We start from the raw sequence: 20,342 nt of genomic DNA, 5'->3' as shown, positions 1-20,342 counted from the left end.
AGGGAAAACACGGAAGGGCAAAACATGGAAGGACAGCCTATCAGAATTGCTAAGGAAAAGCCTGGAAAATGGTAGGGTGTGGGAGTCGATAAACAGAAGAACATCAAATGTTTGGGTGAAGGGGACACGGAGTAGAAAATTAAATTAAAGGGTCAGAATGTGAAATGGTGGAAAAGGTGGCAAAAGAGAAAAATATTTGTGTGGAGACAGAGTATGAAACTAAACTAATAGAGCTGGGAATCAGGTAGGAAATGAGAATCTATTAATTGTGAAAGAGGAGGCCCGAAATAAACAGGGCTAAGGGCTGAAAATTGATGAAGTTGCTATTCCTCCCTGCCAAGGTAGAAAAGGAGGCCCCCTTTTTTCCATTAAATACTATATTTCAGCAATATCAGTTTGTCTCGGGACTGGGTCTTTACTTTTAATGCTGTTACCTTCCTTGTTTTCCCCACGTCCCACAGCTGCCTACACAGTCTCTCCCTACTTCCTTGACTAACAGCACTTGAGGCAGGGTGACACTCCTCAATGAAGGAAGAGGAGAAAGGACAGTAACAGAAGTAGAAGAAGAATCACTTTATAAAGAAGCTAGTATTGCTTACACATAACACACTTTTCTCTGAAGCCCCTCCTCCCTCCCCCCTCCCCCCCGAGAGTGCTAATTCCACATGGCATGGCCTTCAAAGTGATGCTGGATGAACGCCAGAAAAGCTTGCCATAACAAATACATGACCCACTGATATATTTGTGATAGGCAAGTGGCAAGACTGAACAGGCTAGGTACTACTCCATTAAGCCTCTGTGGATTGGAAAATACCTTATTAAAGAGAAGACCAGCCTACTTAAAATGGTGACCTGCCATATTTTTTTTAATTATACTTAAAGATCGTGAAACCATTCTGACTGAACTAATATAGTCTGTCTCCCTTTTGTGTGTTTTTCTTATCAACATTTATTGCTATAGATTACTTTAACATTTTATGAACTTTTATGCACTCTTCCCTCGTTCACCAAAGGCTAGAGAAGGTATTCAGTATGTAACTGATTCTAAACTTATTCTTTTCATTCCCTGTCCTTTTAAATCCAGATATAACCACACATGCTTTGCTATACTATGCTGTAATGTCACCACTGCTATGGAATCATTTTGGAGCCTGGCAATTTGGGGATCTACGAATTGGTCAAATAACAGTTTTTAGTACATACGGTGCTTACAAAAAAATTTAAAAGATATTTTCTACCCTGTGAAAAAAAGACCTGCTAATTTTTGACAAAAGTATCTAAAAAGAGAGTCTAGTCTTATTTGTACGATTTTTTCAATTTTGCTATTGATCAAAACGAGTTTGCAAACACAGGAGTGAAACTTTTCATATTAAAAAAGACAGCCATTTCTGAGCATAAAATATGTGGGCACAATATGTTACCGTATTTTCCGGTGTATAAGGCAACTGGGCGTATAAGACGACCCCCTAATTTTACAGTTAAAACATAGGTTTTGGCCTATACTCGCCGTATAAGACGACCCCCCCCTTCCGAGGAGCGGGAGCCCAGAGCCTTTTAAATCCCAGCTGTGGCGGGGAGTCAGAGGGCTCTGGGCTGCCCGCTGTAGCGGGGAGCCCAGAACCTTTTAAATCCCAGCCGCGGCGGGGAGTCAGAGGGCTCTGGGCTGCCCGCTGCGGCGGGGAGCCCAGAGCCCTTTAAATCCCAGCCGCAGCCGGGAATCAGAGGGCTCTGGGCTGCCCGCTGTGGCGGGGAGCACAGAGCCTTTTAAATCCCAGCCACAGCCGGGAATCAGAGGGCTCTGGGCTGCCTGCTGTTTATACCCGGCGTATAAGACGACCCCTGATTTTTGGGGGTTGTTTTTTAGTATAGAAAGTCGTCTTATACGCCGGAAAATACGGTATTTGCTGAAAGGATAACCTATTTTCTGGCTTCAATGCCTTTAGAAAAGCTCATGGTGTTAGAACTGGTTGCCTCCCCGAAATTGGAAAACTAGTATTGCATAAGCCCCTGAAATTTGTGGTTCTAAGGAAGGTGAAACTGGGAGGAGAGCAAAGCACCGTACTATGTATAAAGGTATCTGCAGCACTTCCAATATATTCTTTGCCATTATAGCATCTAACCGTCATGTATATAACAGACTGGTCTAATTCTGTTGAGAAAAGCAGCAAATCAATTCCTTCCTTATTCTAACTATTGAACCAAGCTGGATTGCTTAGGTTGTTTTCCAGGTGAACGTCACTGTTGCTCCACTACTACTAGAATGTCTGTGCGTGATTAGGATAGCCTTGCTACAAGACTTAAAAATGGCACATTTCCAGATTTCTGGTGGCTGAAAGTGCCACAACCCAGGGCCAAGTCTCCAAGTGTTTTTATTCTCCAAATCGGAGTTGCCAGCCATAGCTGCCATAGAGGGACACCAACTCAGAGGCTATTTCAAAGATACTTTGATTCAGGCACATAAAGAACTGTCTAAAAAAACCCAACACACGACCAAACATCAATCAGGCAGGGTTTGCTTTTACTGTGTGTGTTATGCTGATAAGCATCCGACATAAGACGACTTGTCCCATTTGAAAATGGTTACAAATGTTTTCATCTGTATGTTTAGTTATTGTAATATACATGTTTCCCTGATGCAAGGGTGATAACATAATACAACACATTAAATTTTAAAAGAATTTTTTTAAATGGGTTGGTATCCAAGAGATAAGAAGTTAAGCAATGTATTACCTCTGTCTTCCATAAACTTGTAAAGCTGTTGGAGGAAGTTGTCCCTCTCTTCAGGATCAAGCTCTTCCTCAGGCTGTCAAAACAAAGGGAGACATATTGAAAATATTAGATGCATATGGACAGTCAGATGCCAAACAATTCATTTGCACAAAAAAGCCAAGCCAAGTTCGCCCATATAAGGATACGATATCCAGAAAATAAACCAATCAGAAAGGGCTAACCACACAAATAGACACAAGTTTAAATAAGATGAGGAGGACTAACTTGGTTCCCCTCCAAAGGTTCAAAACCCCATACACTGGAGTCTCAACTGGGGAAAAAGAAAAGACAGAGCAGTGGGATCCTCAATCCATTAGGGGTATGACATGGCCTGCACTAATATATTACTGATGTCATACAGTAAAATCTAATATTGAATGTGTTATTTACAAGACTATAGCAGTTAACATGAATTCTAGCTTTCCGCAGTAGAAAAAACTATAGTCAAGGCTGCAAAATGGTTTCCACTGTAACAGCCCCTATATCTTCAGATGCTCATACATTTCTGGGGAAGGAGGGGAAGGAAATCCCTTGGGGAATGAAACTTTCCATGCTTGGTCTCAGCTCAAAGAGGTCATCTCTGGAAACATCTCAGGAGTCACTTGTATAATTCAGAACAGCAGAATGTATGTTATCTATCCTGTTTTCTTTTTACCTCTACTATTCTTACACTGCCACTCCGGATAAACACAGCTAAACTTTGACTTGGATAGTCCACAATGTGGAGTAAAGCCTTTGCTATGTTCAAAGGGAAAATGTTAGAATAAATAAAAGTTATGAGAAAAAAAATCACTTTTGAGCATGTTCAGTGGGATTCTAAGATTTTAGCAGAGCCTAATGAAATCTTGCTTCCTGCAACATTTTATGTATGCCACATTCTTCCTGCCCAGCCTGGTAGGCTTAAGGATTGCTGGTGAGGCTGTCTGTCTCAGAGGAAAGATGTACAGAAAAAGTCAAAAATAAAACACCACTACTGTATCATTAGTAGAAAAATCACAGGTAGTTTTGAGAGGAAGGGGGAAGCAATAGAAAGGTTACTGATCTCAGTTTCAGTTTGGTCTGCATTCAGCAAATTCTAAGCTTTCATTTTAATAAAATTACATTCCTAATTTTCTGTTGTGAAAATAGAGCCATTGCAATCTAAACTGATACACCACTGCCTTATTAACCGAAACACAGCCTCCTGTGAAGCATCGGTATTAGTTCACCCCTTCTTCATCCTGCTTGCTTCAATGAGCTGTAATGTCCAGAGCACAATGAGGGCTATTTAAATATTGACATTATTCTGCAGAGATAGTTTGTGTTTCTTCTCTTCTGATTTTTCTTAGAAAAGAAACAAGGAAATTAAATGCCAACCCACAAAATTATATAATGTTATAGTGGCCATTTTGCTCATCCTGTATATTCTATGGTATACATTTAACAGACATATAAGTAAGCTATAAAATTAACAATAGAATCACACAGACAAGGCTGCATATTTATTAGTGCACAGGAACCTTAGCTTTTATATTTCCTGCTTTTAAAAAAAATTAAACTATGTAATCTTAACATTGCAATTAATAGATCTCACCATTTAATGTAAAAGGTTTTTATACCTATGGATAAAAAGCACTACAAGTGGTAGATATCTACAGATGTTCAGAATTCAGAAGCACTTCCACCTTGAACTGTTTATTCTTGTGGACATATCCCCCAAAACAATGAAACTGTTGGCTAGAAATAGCTCTTCCATGAGCAGATACTTAAATATTAACAGTCTCTCAGTATCTTCACCTGAAGTTAAACAAAAGGCAAAGATGAAAAACTGTATAGCCCAAGGGAACAGGAGGAGGAAGACCAAGTGAGTGACTATACATGGGGAGCGTGGAAAACAGAAGGAAGAGTTAGGACAGTTGATGCACCTAATTGGCCAGTCACTGGACAGGAGACCAGGTGAAACAAAGACTCATGAGTTGATGCTGGAGAGCATTTCACATTAGGCTATCTTTATGCTATCCTTATCCTCTCTCTGTGTGTCTTGGGTACAAGTGGTTCCCAGGACATCACCTGCTGTTCTGAAGCAGGGTTTCATTTCAATTATCAACTGCCCTCCAGGCTTCATGGACTTAATGTCCCTAAGGCAACATCCTTGCTCCTGAGTGATGAGGAGGGATGAATTATTATTTCTGTCATGACAGCCTCAACCAATTGGGGCCCCACTTTGCTAGATGTTACACATCGAGACACACAGTCTTTCCCTGAAAAACCTACAGTCTGAATAGACAAGACAAAAGGAAGTTTTATTATTCCTGTTTTACAGATGAATATAGGCACAGAGGCTCAGATCCACAAAAGGTATATAGGCGCACAAGTCAGTTTCAGGCTCCGCTGCAATGCACAGAACTCCCACCAAACCCTGTTGGTGCCTAAACTCGCTCAAGCACCTATATTTTCAGAGTAAAATATCCCTCATCACAGATGTTTCTGCCTCTAGGCACACACACTGCAGCCTCCCTCTAGGTGTCGAGGCCCCCAGAGTTTTATACAACCAGAGGAAGATCGGCATTTGCCCTCCTAACAAGGGTGCAGGGCCCAGTCCAGTAGATATGCTTAGAGACCACCTATCAGACCAGGTCTCATTCAAAATCTGAAAGGAGGAGGTAGTGATGGTGGCAGCAATACTCTACCTTATAACTTTTAGCCCAGTGGTTAGAGCACTCATTTGGCATGTGAGGGTATATCTACATTGCAATAAAAAACCCAGGGCAAGATCACAGCTGGCATAGATTGCAGGGCTTGGGCTGCAGGGCTCTAAAACTGCAGCATAGATTGGGGGTGGGAAGGATAGCTCAGTGGTTTGAGCATTGGCCTGCTAAACCCAGGGTTGTGAGCTCAATCCTTGAGGGGGCCATTTAGGGATCTGGGGCAAGAATCTGTCTGGGGATTGGTCCTGCTTTAAGCAGGGGGTTGGACTAGATGACCTCCTGAGGTCCCTTCCCTGACATTCTATGTTCAGGCTCAGGCTGGAATTTGAGATCTGAGACCCCATGAAGGGGGTGGGTCACTGAGCCTAAAGTCTACATTGCTATTTTTAGTCCTGAGCCCCATAAGCCCGTCAGCTGACCCTGGCTCTCAGACTCTGTGCCACAGATTTTTTATTGCAGTGTAGACATACCTTGAGAGACCCAAGTTCAGTTCCCCTGCCGCTCAGGAAGAAGGAAGACCCCTCTTTGAATCCTACCTTTCAGGAAAGAATTCTAGCCACTTAATTCTGGGATATTCCAGCGGTTCTCAAACTGTGGGTTGGGACCCCAAAGTGGGTCACATAGCAGGTCCTTTGGCTTCTCTCCCCCTATTTCTCCTGCTGCAGCCTCCAGGAGGGGGAAGATAAAGAAGAATTGAAGGAACCTGAATAAACATTGCAGCATCTCAGAAATGCTATTGCCACCACCTGTCACCACTAAGGAGAGCCATATTTCTGTTGGTAGGTAGCCTGAACACTGTACTTCTAAGCATGGCATTCATGCCACTCTCTGTGGTAGATAGCAGGAACTGTGGTAGATAGCAGGAATGGTGCATACCAAGCAGCAGTCCCATCTCTTCTGAAGTCCAGGTATTTTCACCAGAAGGCTTCAGAATTTCGTAGATAAAATCTGTGTAAATAATTTTCTCTGAAAACTTCCAGTTCCCCAATAGGTTAGTTTCTCATTTACATCCTTTCCCCATAAATAGGCTCTAATAAAGGGTGACTGAGACCCAACGATTTAGCTACATACCTTTTAACCTTTCTCTGCCTCATCTTATCTGTACAATGGGGTTAATATAGGTAACTCCAAAGGGTATTACAAGACTAAAATGTTCATATAGAACTTTGAAGATGAAAACTGTACATAAAATGTCTAGTTTTACAACAGCATGCACTATAAACCACAAACTCAAACAGTAATCAGAAATCTTGGAAATGAGTTACTTTAGATTAGTGAATTTGTCACTTGTAAATATACGTTGTGTGGTATTACATTTACATTTGCTACTTACCTGTTATGTAAATCCATGTATCTTAAAGAAGCTGTTTCTTGCTGAATAGCTTTGAAATTGTGATATTCTTGTACGCAATTTTTAGACTCAGATTTTATATGCTATCTTAAAACACACACACTTGACACCAGCGATGGACTGCTTCAGATAACATTTTTATCTTGCCTCTGAAAACCATTTATACATTAGAGAAGTCTGGGAACAGTGGCAATTTGGAAGCAGCATTAGAAGTTGTTAGTCATGTACAAAAATCCCAAATCTCTATTTTTAAAAGGTAATTCATGGGTTTCAAATATTTCCACACACGCCCCCCTCCAATGTAAATTTAATGCTGGTGAAAGGTACCAGGAATGAAAATCCTTAGGACTGAAATCCTCTTCTTATCCACAGAGCAGGTATAGCAGGGAAAGCTTTCTTGCACTGGTGGTGGGCAGTGACATGACTCAGTGCTAACTGGATGACACTTCCTCTACAGGCTACCAGCCATCATGCCCATTCAGTCACTGGTTTGTCTGCTCAGAGTGCCAACAAGGGTGCCAACTGTGATGATATTTATGATTCAAATACCTGTTCATTGGGAAGCGGACTTCGACCAACCAACTAATTTCACACAAGAAAATGTTGAACATGTCATCCATTTTTTATATATATTATATATATCTGCAAATCTGGAAGTATTATATGAAACTTTCTAAGTAGCAACTTTTCTATTATAATTACACATCCTATGCTCTTATCATAGTGTATTGTTGCTTTTCTGAAAAACAGGGATCTGAAGGGTGTTGGAAAAAATGCATGCTACACCACGCTCCTGATTCAGCATCTAGGAATTTGACTTCCTTAGAACGTGTCTTATTTTGAAAAAACTCCTCAGAGTCATTGTTTAAATGGGCCATCTTTTCCCCCAGTTGAAGACTTCAGTAGGGTAAATTCACATGACAAGAAATCTATAATTTGACCTTAAAAATACATGGCCCAGCTACCAGGAGCATGACCAGGTACTTGCCATTGCCTTGAGAACAGAGCCCACCCTCTGTCACCACATGCTCCTGGATCTTCCAGTTCTTATTTTCAAACAGCAGGAAGTGAGTTAGGCACCAAAATTTCATTTTCAAATGGGAAACAACTTACTTCTGATCTCATATGAGACAGACACCTTTAAAGGATGGCCAGCATGGTGACCTGTTCCCCCCATATTTCCCATGAGATGAACTGGCTAGCTTCAGCAATATCTCCCATTAGGAAGACTCTCCATGAAAAAGATACATGTCTGCTAGCCAATTCCTCTTGAGTGGGAAACACTAAGGGAGCAATCTGGCTAGCACTGTTGCTATGGTCTTAACTCTTCATGCTTCTAAAAATGTAAAAGGATAAGAAGAGATGAAAAATCCAAAGGGATAATAAAACAAAACACTACCTCCCCGGGGGCAATAGCAGTTAAATTCAGTCATGGTACACTGTCCAAACCTGAATACTGAGGGCCTTATACACCATTCCTCCCTTCCCACAATGCCCCACCCTCCAAAGCTCTCGCCTTTTGATCCAATCATCATTTAATACTATGCCTTACTGTAACTCTTTGAAATCCTACACATAAAATCAAATGCATACACTCGATGTATAGGAATTCCTTTTCTTTCTTCTGACTCAACAAAAGGAATATATATATTTTAACTAAATGCATGACGAGGGCTTGATTTGTCAACAGGAAGAATGTCCAAAGAGATTCAAAAGATCAAACTGCAAGCTGCAGGCAGTCTCCCCTTTAAACACAGGACAAGGGGAAAGTTAATCATTGGACATTTTTATTTCCTGGTAAACAACTAGCAATTGCCATCTTCCTTGACAGAAGAGTAGAAGTACAAGAAAATAATATGGTTGTACATATTTTTGATTTTTAATAAGACAGGCATAGAGACAGACCTTGAGCTTCTGGAATGTTTTCAATGCAGCCAACGATATAGAAGAGTTTCAAATTTTTATACCTCTAATTCCAATTTATCATCAGAATGGCTGTTACATCCTAATATGTACCTAGCATACTCTTACAGCAGATTTTTAAATTTACGAATTGAATACAGAAGTTTATAGCCAACAGATCTGTGACTAGATTCAAACTAACCACTCACTTCCAAATGGGAAAAGTTACCTTATTTCAATCAAAAGGAATAGCAAAAATAATAGTAACAAAAAGTCAGTTTCATTATTTAAACGAGCATCCAAGTATAAGTTGAAAGCAATACAGTAACTTAGGGCTGCTATGCAGTATTTTGAAATTACTGCAAAAAAGTCTCACAAATTTAACCTTTTGAGAAACTCATTATGCAACATGACACGTCAATATTCTTCTAAAATTTAATATAGATGTCAATGCGAAGGCTATCTCCAGATTCTCCTCCTGCAGTGCCAACTGTAAAGAATTCCACACTCATAAGTTACCTCCAACAGGAGAAATAACCATATGGGTATCACCATGTGGCTCCCATATTCTCAGATTCTGAAGAGACTATGCAGCGACACCACAATATCTTGGTGCTTATCCTAAATTACTCCTCGTACTGAACCACTACTAAATCACTAAAAGGCATCACACACACACACACACACACACACACACACACACACACACACACACACACACACACACACACACACACACACACACACACACACACAGTGTGTCAAAGCAAAAATATGGATCCTAATCCAGCTGCGAGAAAATACTAGGTTCTATAATCACAAACAACTACATTAGCCCTATCTGTTCTGATTCCATAATAAGACTATCCTTTGGATTTAACTGACAATATGCTGGGTATGTATTAAATATATATTTGTAGAGTTAAGGGGACTCCATGTCATTTATCTGAGAAAGGCCTTCCATGCCTGTTGGCAGCTAGGCCATTACTGCACCACCATGGTAAATTTTAAAAAAATAGAACAGCGTGACTCAGAGTCCCAAAACAGAGGATGCATTGAGGATATTCTGACAGAAGAGGGAATGAGGTTATTTTGACCTTGATTAAAATTTGAGCGATTCAACATTTATAATCATACATAGCCAAGACCACAGTCTTTTATTCATTGGCTCCCTTAGGTCTGCATCCCAGATTAGTGACGTTTTGAAGAAAATCCTTAAAGAAAAAAAAAAAAAATCACAATTCCTAAATTCTCTCTTTAGCAGAAATATTGAGCTTTGCCCACCATTAAATAATTAAGATTAGACTATTATAATAGAATAATCTAGATTTTTGACTTCACGGTCGAGAATGACAGCTCTGCTCAGACAATCTAAAAAAAAATAAAAATAAATATCTGTGCTCCACTAGATAGCTTTATGATCCCTTTATTTTTATCTCTCTACTTGTTACCTGGAAACAATGGATCCTACAGCTTTTCCTACTGACATATCTACATCTCTGGAATGCTTTACCTCCCTTTCCTTGATCAACAGATTATTTTCTTAGAATCAGAAATGAAAACTCCATTTGTTTTATAAGAATGCTGTTTTGTTTTTAAACAAAGCTACCCCTCCCCCTTCTTTGTTTGAAGCATACTGCACTTTTAGACAACATCCATTGTAAAATGACACCAAAAATTATACTAGAAGCCGATTAAGCCATCTTTTAAAAAAAACAAAACAACAACCCCCCTCTCCCCCCAAACTGACTGGGAGTATGCAATTTTAACAAACGTTAATACAGATTGCAGACTGCAACAGTTCACACCCTGCAAAATGTGGCCTATTCAATTCTTATCATTACATACAGAGGAAAAAAACCCAGTGGGATTTTATGTTCTATGCACATTCATCCTCATATTTATCTAACCATATCAATATTTTCATATGGAAAACTACTCCATTTTTCAGAACACTATTACTAAGGCATAACATTAATATCTAAAATAGGTTTTTATTTTATTTTTTAAAACAAGGAAACATTTACCCTTGGCTACATGTATATCACATTGTTCACAGATCAGAAAGCTTAAAATCTAAGTCAAATCCACATTCTTAATAATGAAAAATGTTAATGTTGCAGGTTAAAACACAAACTCCTTACCTATGAGCTGCATTTTCTCTCAAATGAAAAATGGTTATATTTCCCTTCTACCTAATCTGCCCAGTGCCTGGACATATTTCATCCTGACTTCCAAATATTTGCTTTCTTTCTCTCTCACTGCACGACATCCGCAGTTATATAGCATTACTTACATTCTCTTCCATATAAAAATCAGACATTACATGAAAGGAAAAGAAAGAGACAGTCCATTTCAAAGCATCTGGCAAGCCTCACTGGCAGGCTGCCAAGCCTCTGCTAAATCTTCCTCTCTTTCCTGAGCATGCTCACTTGAAACCAACAGTATGTTACTATGGCAACACTGTAGGCAGCCTGCCTCTAAGTATGAACAGCCATTCTGTTTTCAGTGTGACAAAACCACATACTACAGGGGAAGTGAAAGGGAAATGATATTTGACCTTCTTTAAAAACAGAAAGTTTACTTTCCTTTTCTATATAATGAATCTCCTGGTTCCATGTATGGTACACAAACTTACAAAGAACTATTTTGTTTGCAAGTAAATCTAATTATGTAAGATTTAAACCAGATAAAAATTAAAGGAAATTCCATAAATTCATTTTTGATGACATGAGGACAGATGATGCTTTACTTTATGGAAACTGAGTAACTGGATCATTTTATCAATACTTCTGTGACACAGACACTTGTACAATGAATTGAATTTAAAGTATATATTAGACAATAACATTACCATTCCATTATTTAAAAAATATTAATATCTAAAGAAAGCTTTACTGAAATATTATTTACAAAGATATTTAGCATAAAATTCTGAGGTTCTTAGCTAATAAATAGTTATAACAGGGAATAGTCCACCCACATACCACTTTCCTCTACTGTGCCCGATATTTTTATTTTGGCATTTCAGTACCTTCTCTGACTGGAAGTATTCGTCATTCAAGAGGATCTTGGATTTTAGAAGCATGTTACATTTTAAATCAGCACTAGATTATTATTCAGACAGCTATCAAATTTTATTTCCTTTCCCTATCTGCATATTTCTGACCCAGACCCTCTCCAACATAGTTTTCTGACTTACTTCGGAGATTTGTCTCAAATTTGTGCATTGGATAATAGCAGAATATCTGCAGTTGCACACAGATACCATTAAGCACAGTTGTGAAGGGAGGATAAACAGGTCTGAAAACTCCAAAGTGAGTAAGCCAAGTTTGAGATCACAACTTTGGTAACTAAAGTGTCCTTGGACATTTAAATTCTGTATCTTCCATTTCTAATTGCATAATTGTTTCTAATATAAAAATAGACTTACCACTACTTCTTCCTCCTTTTCTTCCACTTTGTCTTCCTCTTCATCACTTTCTGCAGCAGCGCCATCTTCCTCATCACTGCTGGAGGACTCCAGGATTTCACTCATGTCCATTTTCCAGTTATCAGGAACAGCTTTTGTGTTTAAGAAAGTGCTTGCTTCCTGTAACCCTACAGAGAAAAATGCCCAGTGTTCAAGGTACTAACTTTAACTCAAAATTATGTAAATTACAAAATATTCCTAATTTTTCTTCTTTTTTCAAATTATAATGAAGGGGGGGAGGAAAATTCAGAGCTGAATTGTCAGGAGGTGATGAAAAGTGAATTAAAAGTTTAAACACGATCATTTATCCCACACACAAAAAATTAGGATGAAGTTAAGGTTGCAAGCACATCTTCATAATATGAGCACATTTTAGCTTTCGGGAACGTTAGATTAAAAACACAAATACTGGAAATCCATGGAATTCAGAGTTAACTTCGGTGCTATTTGACAAGTACAATGTTATCCTAGGCAGGCACCTCTAGGGCAGAGTTATCATCTGCACCTTACATCCAACTTTATCAGAAACAAGCATCACAAAACATTGGCTGAAATATTTGCTTCATACATACATGTCTCTTATGCTAAGTGTGATGATTTCTCACCACATTATCATTTGCTCTTTTAATACAGTAATGCTCTAATTTCATGATCAAAGCATACACTTCTCATATGAGACACTTTGAGTGACCTCAGCACCTTGTAGGATAAGGCATTTAATGGTAAGGAATGAATGACTGCCTTCAGTATGCCCATTTGCCTATAATTCTTCAGTATGGGTCACGTATGACTGTAGGGTTTTAAAATAAATGGTTATGGGTGATAATAGTAGAAGTTTCTTTATGCCCTCAGAGCATCCCCAGGGGGTTGAGTTAACGCAATATGATTGTATTTCTCAAGCATGGCAACCTTTCCTATGGATATATTTGGTTTCTAGTGTTAGAGTTTGAAACAAAAAATCCAAATGTTATTAAGGCAATACACATCTAAACCCACTGATAGGTATCCACACTATAATGTTAGTGTTTTTGTATGGATTTTTTTTTTTAAATAATATAAATACTCCCAACATGGGGTTGGGGAGCAAAAGGAGACTTTGAAAGACTATAGGAGTGGAGATTCCCCATATCCTCCCGACTCCCTGACACTCACTAACGTATAACTTCCTCACACTCATTAATGCTCACTTAATACAGCCAGCCTCCCACAGATCTTTGGGATGGTGGAGTAGGGCTTCACCTGGGTACCCGCATCAGTGGCCCAGTAAGTCTTTTTGGACTCAAGCTTGTGAGCCCCTATGAGGCCTAGGAATTTGGCAGGGAGGAAGAGAGGCTGATTTTTGGTTGGGGACTGTGGAAGAAGCAGAGGAAGACTGGTCCAATGGTTAGTGGTGCTGGTCTGGGATTCTGGAGACTCAAGTTGTTTCCAGCTCCACCACAGACTATCTGTGTAATCCTGGGCATGTCACTTAGTCTCTCTGTGCCTCAGTTCCCCGACTGTAAAATAGGGATAACTGTCCTTGCTCACACAGGTGTTTGCAAGGATAAATACATTAAAGACTGAGGCACTTGGATACTACAGTAATGGGAGCCATACAGGTACCTAAAATAGATAGAGGTGGGAACACCAAGGACCTGCTCAGTGCTGCTGTAGAAGGTCTGGGGAGCACTAATACCTCCCTGGCTTCTGTAACTGATGAACCCTCTGTGGTTTGCAGAAGACTCTTTGTGGACAAGCCCTTGCTTGGCAAGCCCTCCTGTGACATACAAGTACCCTTACCTACTTTTTGGAGGTAAAATTCTCTTTTTTCCTTAAGAAGCCTCCATAAGGAAAACAACAACAATGGAGACTTTTTGAATTCTAGTGAACAGTTCTATTTTTAGAGTGCCATAATTCAGGAATCCTGTGTATAAAGGCACTTCAAATTTGGTAGAATATTTCAACCTCAGGTCTAGGCATAAACTAGCAGTTTGGAGGCCAATATAACTTGGGTGGATTTTAGAGAGGAAACTCCCCCACCCAAACAAATCAGACTTATAATGGAAGCTTGGTTCCCATCTTAAGTATGAAGCAATAGCTGCCAGTGCTTCTTAGCAAAGCACTGTTAAAATGCTAAGTAGTAGCATTATCGTATATAGCAGTATTATTAGTGTTCACTGTAACCTTCCAATGGTAAACTGATAGCAGTTAACTCTGGTCACATACCAGCAGAAGGTTCAATATTGCATTACACAACTGATTTGTTTTTTTAAACCAGAGAAGAATTATTCTAATATACCTTTTTTAGCAGACAGATCAGATTTTGATAGCTTTACATCTAGTTCTTTGATGTCCTTTCTTGCTATTGAATAACTGGAAGAGAGGAAAGTATTTAATAAAATAAAATAAAATAAAATAGGAATAAGTCAAGGAGTACTAGATTTATAAAAAAAGTGGTTTCTCAAAATTCAAGACCCTTCATTCACTTTCAACAATAAGGTCTTTTAGAATTATACATAAAGCATCAGCGGATATATGCACTAACACAATATACACTAGCAATAACACAGAAACTCCCAATCCTCATTCCCAAAGTCATCAAAAGTGCCTTTTTAATTAAAAAATATAATTTAATCTGTTACAGTTACAGAGCTGTTCTATTTTTAAAGATAAAAATATTTAAAATATTTTTAATTTTTCTTTTAAACCCTACACCATGCTATGGAGCAAATTAAAACTCCATCCAAATATTTTGCCATCACTCTCAATCACGCACTGAGTTAACGTCTGTAGCACCAATATACAGTAGAAACAAAGTTTTATCTCTACATTCCCTTACTTTTGCCAATGTTAGTTAGATGTCATGTTAAGAAGGGATGGGATGACAAAGAAAGACATGTTAGCATGTGGTGTGATAGGGGATATGGCACTGAACTGAGCACTTTGGAGAGAGAGGACTTGTAGAGCAGACCTCATTTGAGGGAATTAATGCAAGGAAGAACAAGAATTGGATGTCAGGTTACAATATAACCTTTTATTATATTTCATAATATTTTAAGGAAATACTGCACATTTACTTTTTAAATACAAATTTTAGGGCATGCTACAGAGATCTGATCTCTCAAAGCAATTTCAAGACCAGTTTACAGAAAATCTAATATAAAAATAGACCCTCCAGCTAGATCTATCAAGGAAATGAATCCTTGATTTTATAATATGTAACCACAGAAAAGAAATGGGGTGAGAAAAGAGGGAAGTCACTCTTTACAATGTGGCTACTGCATGTAAAAAGTAATATATCCCATACCAATATGATTGTTTACAAAAACAACTATCAAAAGGAAACAATCTATATATTGACAAGTAAATGTATGCCCTGTTTTTAAACTGTATTTTTACTAGCACAAAACAAGATTTGTGAAGCACATACCTGTGTTATTGTGTTAATATCTGTGTTATTATATCATCCTTTTTTTTTTTTAAGTTACAAAAGTGCTCTCATGCTAACACACATGGAATCTTTTAAGTTTGGAACAAGATGTATTGCAAATATTGAGTTAAATTTGGTTGCTATAATAGGAATGCAGGCCAACCTACAATTACAGTATTTCAAGTGAGTTATTATAATAAGATTTTTCTTCATTCAGTTCATTCACAAGAACTGTAGCAAAACCCCAGTAGAATGAAAGGAATTGGTGGCCACCATTTTCTCAAGCTAAAGAAAATTATGGGGAAGTAGTCTTTTTTTAAGAGAAAGTAAATAGAAAAATGGTCCAGTAAGCACTGGTAATAAGACATATTATGTTATTTATAGTGATAATTCATAACAGAATATACTTTAAGTAGGCTATTGATGCATGCCTTGGCCACATAATAAGGCCAAAAGAAACAGTGCATCAGTAGCCTAATAATTCACATTCTATTGAGAATTATAGCTGCTATAACCATAGCTCATTTATTTTTAAAAAACAGGCATGTTGAGGTTTATGGACTGTGAGAAGAACTTACTAAATGGTATACAAAAAGATAGTAGGAAATGGTTAAAATGTTATCATTGTTTTGAACATACTTGTTTAATAAAAGTTATCCTCTTATTTTTAAGATTCCCTGGAATAACTGAACCCGCTTTCTCTCACCTGGATATCCTAGACCCCAAGTGCCCCTTCAGTAGCAGTTTGTAACCCAATAGATACTTTTAATTCACCTTCTCTTATAAATACTGAGTTTGTTAGTTAAACGCTACAAATTGCTACTGAAAGAGCAGCTTAAAAACATTGTTTCAACAAACATGCACAAAAATATCCCAGATTGGCAGACCTTAAGTGAGGAACATCAGGACCCAAGTTACATAAAACGCTTTTACAAAAAACTTTAGACCTCTAAAAATTATTTCTCTAATTTTTTATTTCAGTGGAAAGTTAAAAAAAAGCCTACCGAAAAACCCCAAAACATTCCAACTCAATGTTGCAACCCAAATAAAGGACTATGCTAATGTACGAAAAACCAAAAAGGAGAAATTAATTGGAAAGTGTCTATAAACTAAAAAAGTGAGGAAAAAAACAGAAGTAAAATGCTTGACTAACGAAAGTAAATTTTGTTTAAAAAAATTAGTTAACTTTAATCATCTAAGATGATTAAGTAACATTGGTAAGCCCCCCACTGTCCTCCACCAAATACGTTAGCTCAATTGTGCATCTTAAGCATGCAATAGGTAGAAAAATTTATTGCGTTTTTTCTTGAGTTGTAAGTCGCTTGCCTTTTTTCATTTTAAGTTGCAAGAAAATAATGAGTCATTGGTTATAAATTTTAACTAAGTAGAATCCTATACTTAAGTTTTGTATAGAAAGATCTTAATGTACAATTGAATAATGTCCACATAAAAATTTTTTGTCACAAGTTCACACATTTTTCAATACAACACTATTATTAAGAGTACTGTATTCTATTACTCACAATTTGGAATCTGCAAAAGATCGAACTAAACACTGGTCCTTTTTCACTGTGATGTCATCGTTACAGCTGGGAGATATTACCTGAAGTTTCAAATAAAACACATTGCTCTCAAGAGTTGCTATTCTTCTTGCTAAAAAAAGTAAGACTGTATAAATCCTTTCCACTTTCTTTTATTGTTACTTCCAATTTCAGAAAAGGCAACAGCAATTAGGTTTTTGTATACTCCTATTTATGTTGTAAAGTCTGGCAATGAACAACTTCTCCATAAATACTTGACCAAGATGAAGAAGCTGCCAACAAGCACCATATCCTCCATTGTAAACATTCATGTGACAACCCAGAAGTTTGATCATTTACCCCCTAGATGTCAATAATAAAAGTGCAGTTATACTCTGAAAAGCTATTCTATAAAGATGGCATTGTGGAATTCCATGTTTACCCCACAACAGTTTTTCAGATTAAAACTTGCTCAGATTACAATTAAAAAAATAATAACCCCCTCCCCACTTCTAGTCTTTCATATTAAGGCTGAGATTAAGGTGACCAGATATCCCAATTTTATAGTGACAGTCCCGATTTTGGGGGCTTTTTCTTACATAGGTACCTATTACCCCCCACCCCATCCCGATTTTTCACACTTGCTATCTGGTCATCCTAGCTGGGATCCAAAAGGCAAGCTTCCTTTTTTTCTGGTTTACGTATGATCCCCAATATTAAAGTTTCTACATCTGGAACTTAAGTAAATAATACTGTTGATAATGTCAACCAGAGCTCCTCCACAGTGGTATTAATGCTGTAGGATTACATGGTAGTTTGGAAAAAAAATAACCTTATTTGTGTCACTAAAGTAAACAATTCTGAATGCACAAAGAACATGAAGGTAATGATTTTACAGTCTGTTTTCCAGCTATAACTGCTTCTTAAGGTCTGGAGCAATATTAACACTTTCAGGCAAAATCCTGGCTCAACTGAAGTCAGTAAGAGTTTTGTCATTCACTTCAATGGGACCAGGATTGCACATCATACTGAATTCACAGATTCCTATTTCTTGGTTCGCTAAGAGGATAACAATTTCTAGACCTCTAACAATTTCACCTCCCAGTTAGAATATTAGAACAATTTTTACTTAATGAATGAACAAAATGGAGCGCTGACTAACAGCCAGAAGATATGGAACAATACTATATTTCATATTTCGATGAACAGAGTTCTACTGTTCTGAAAGAGCTACATAGCGACAGGCTTTTAATAAAACTTGACATACACCTCAGACATCGTCAATATCTATTTATTAGGGTACAATATACTGATAAACACTTGCAGCAGAAAAACATAATTTGTGTATATAATTAATCTTTCTTCCTACTTGCATCCAAAAAAAATCAATGTTAAAATTCAGTTAACCCAATGTGACAAGTGGTCTCTTTCCAGTTAGTTCCTGAAAAGCAGCACCAAGTAGCCAGATACAATGCAGATTAATTTACCTACAGTAAATCTAACAAGGTAACATTTGAATCAGTGGGTAAAATGTCCCAATTCAACACTCTAATGAAAGTGTTTATAATAATGGGTGTTGTCCTTGATGTAAGGAGACAATATGCATACACTTAACTGGTCAGTCAGGAATTGCAAAAATGTATTGCTAGAGCTTCCTTTGATGCACATGAGCAATTTTTTTTTTTTAAAGTTCTGTGAAACATCTCCATACTTATATTAAAGGTACAAGAGCAATAGAACACCAGGATTATTTTAGATTTCTCTTGTGTATGTTATTTGTAACCAGAACTATTGCAAGTCAATTTACAAATGAAAAATACTCTAGTACCCAATCCCTACTGTTCATGTCATTGAACAAAGTTTAATTTGTCAACTTTTTTTTTTAAATATACTGTAATATGCAGAGCACACACATGCATTTATTTTATCTAGTAGTTTATAAATTTTAAACAAAGAAAAAGGATTAGAAATGTAGTTTTACATTACCAACAGGTAGTTGTTTTAATAGATCTGATTTTGTTGAAAGATCAATATTACAAAGAAGAAAAAAAAAGTTTTTTTTTTAAGTATCGCTTTTTACTGAAGTCAGAGCCATAAACCTGATACAAATTTCAATACTTCTCAAAATAATTATTTTTCTATTGCTCACCTAAATTGTAAAAACAAAAAACGACAACCTCAAAACATATTCAGCATGAGCCTGCTGCCTAGGGAGTCCTGAGTTTGAGGGCTATCCCCAAGTCTTGCTCCAGGAGCTGCAATGTCTGCAAGTAGTGCGGTTGAAGTATAGAGGAAGGAAGGAGCTATAGTGTGAAGTGACAAGACTGGGGCTTTGACACAGATTCAGAACACCCTTTCATACCCCCAGATAACCAAAACATAGTATTCTGAAGACATTATATTGTGGCTATCCCAATTATTTGTTACTTACCAAAGCCGGATACCAGTCAGTCTTCTCTGAACAAAAAATTACACTGACAACTTTGCCAAGCAATTCATCATTAAGACGTCTCTTATCTTCCTCTTCCTCTTCACTACTTTCTTCCTCTTTTTCATCTTCAGTGCTAGAGGATTAAGCACACAATATTTTAAAACAGCCTTAATTTGAAGATAAGAATTGTGAGGAAATACAAGTCATAAGAGCAGCAGTAAAATACTGGTTTAGGGCCACTAAAACTAATTTTTAAAAGCAAAAGGTTGAACTTGAAAAAACTGAAATAGTAAAAGAGCATAAATTAAGTAAAAGGCATTTGAATTGCTGAAGTTCCTCTGTGCTCACAATTATAATTACTGTATTTGTATTGCAGTACTACCTGGGAGCCCCAATCATGGAACAGGCCTCCACTGTGCTAGGTCCTGTACAAACACAGAACAAAGAGCATTCCTTCCCCAAAGAGCTTACAAACCTGAAGCTTCTGTATGTACAGTTTTACCAGTTTAAATGCCTAAGCATGTTAAAAATCCTAGATTTACTCATATACCAGACAAACTTTTTTCATGAGTTTGGAAGTGATTACATTTTAAAGCTAGTGCCCGACAAGATGAGCCGTTTTCAAATATAAGTGGTGAATATAATACATGACAAAATAATGACGGTTTCATCCCTCCTACATCTCTCTTTTTAGTCATTTAAGACCAAATTCTGTCTACTAGGCACACATGAATAGTCCCATTGAAATTCTAGGGTCACCAGACTTTAGCAAAGGACAATAAGGTGACAAAATAGCATATA

The 20,342-nt window shown here is 37.6% G+C and overlaps 1 protein-coding gene across 9 annotated transcripts in view; it reads right to left on the bottom strand.

The window, feature by feature from the left end:
- Window positions 1-20,342, bottom strand: part of ARID4A (AT-rich interaction domain 4A) — a 70,530-nt gene that overhangs the window by 26,650 nt on the left and 23,538 nt on the right. For all 9 annotated transcript variants that reach the window (XM_039538255.1, XM_039538253.1, XM_039538256.1 and 6 more), the window contains exons 8-12: window positions 19,542-19,674; window positions 17,114-17,193; window positions 14,460-14,533; window positions 12,143-12,309; window positions 2,731-2,803 (exon numbers count right to left, since the gene is read on the bottom strand). In XM_039538255.1, the coding sequence (XP_039394189.1) occupies window positions 2,731-2,803; window positions 12,143-12,309; window positions 14,460-14,533; window positions 17,114-17,193; window positions 19,542-19,674 (527 nt within the window). The remainder of the gene's footprint in view (window positions 1-2,730; window positions 2,804-12,142; window positions 12,310-14,459; window positions 14,534-17,113; window positions 17,194-19,541; window positions 19,675-20,342) is intronic.

Source organism: Mauremys reevesii, linkage group 4 (assembly GCF_016161935.1).
Source record: "Mauremys reevesii isolate NIE-2019 linkage group 4, ASM1616193v1, whole genome shotgun sequence".
Lineage (NCBI taxonomy): Eukaryota > Metazoa > Chordata > Testudines > Geoemydidae > Mauremys > Mauremys reevesii.
This window is presented reverse-complemented; position numbering and strand designations above follow the sequence as displayed.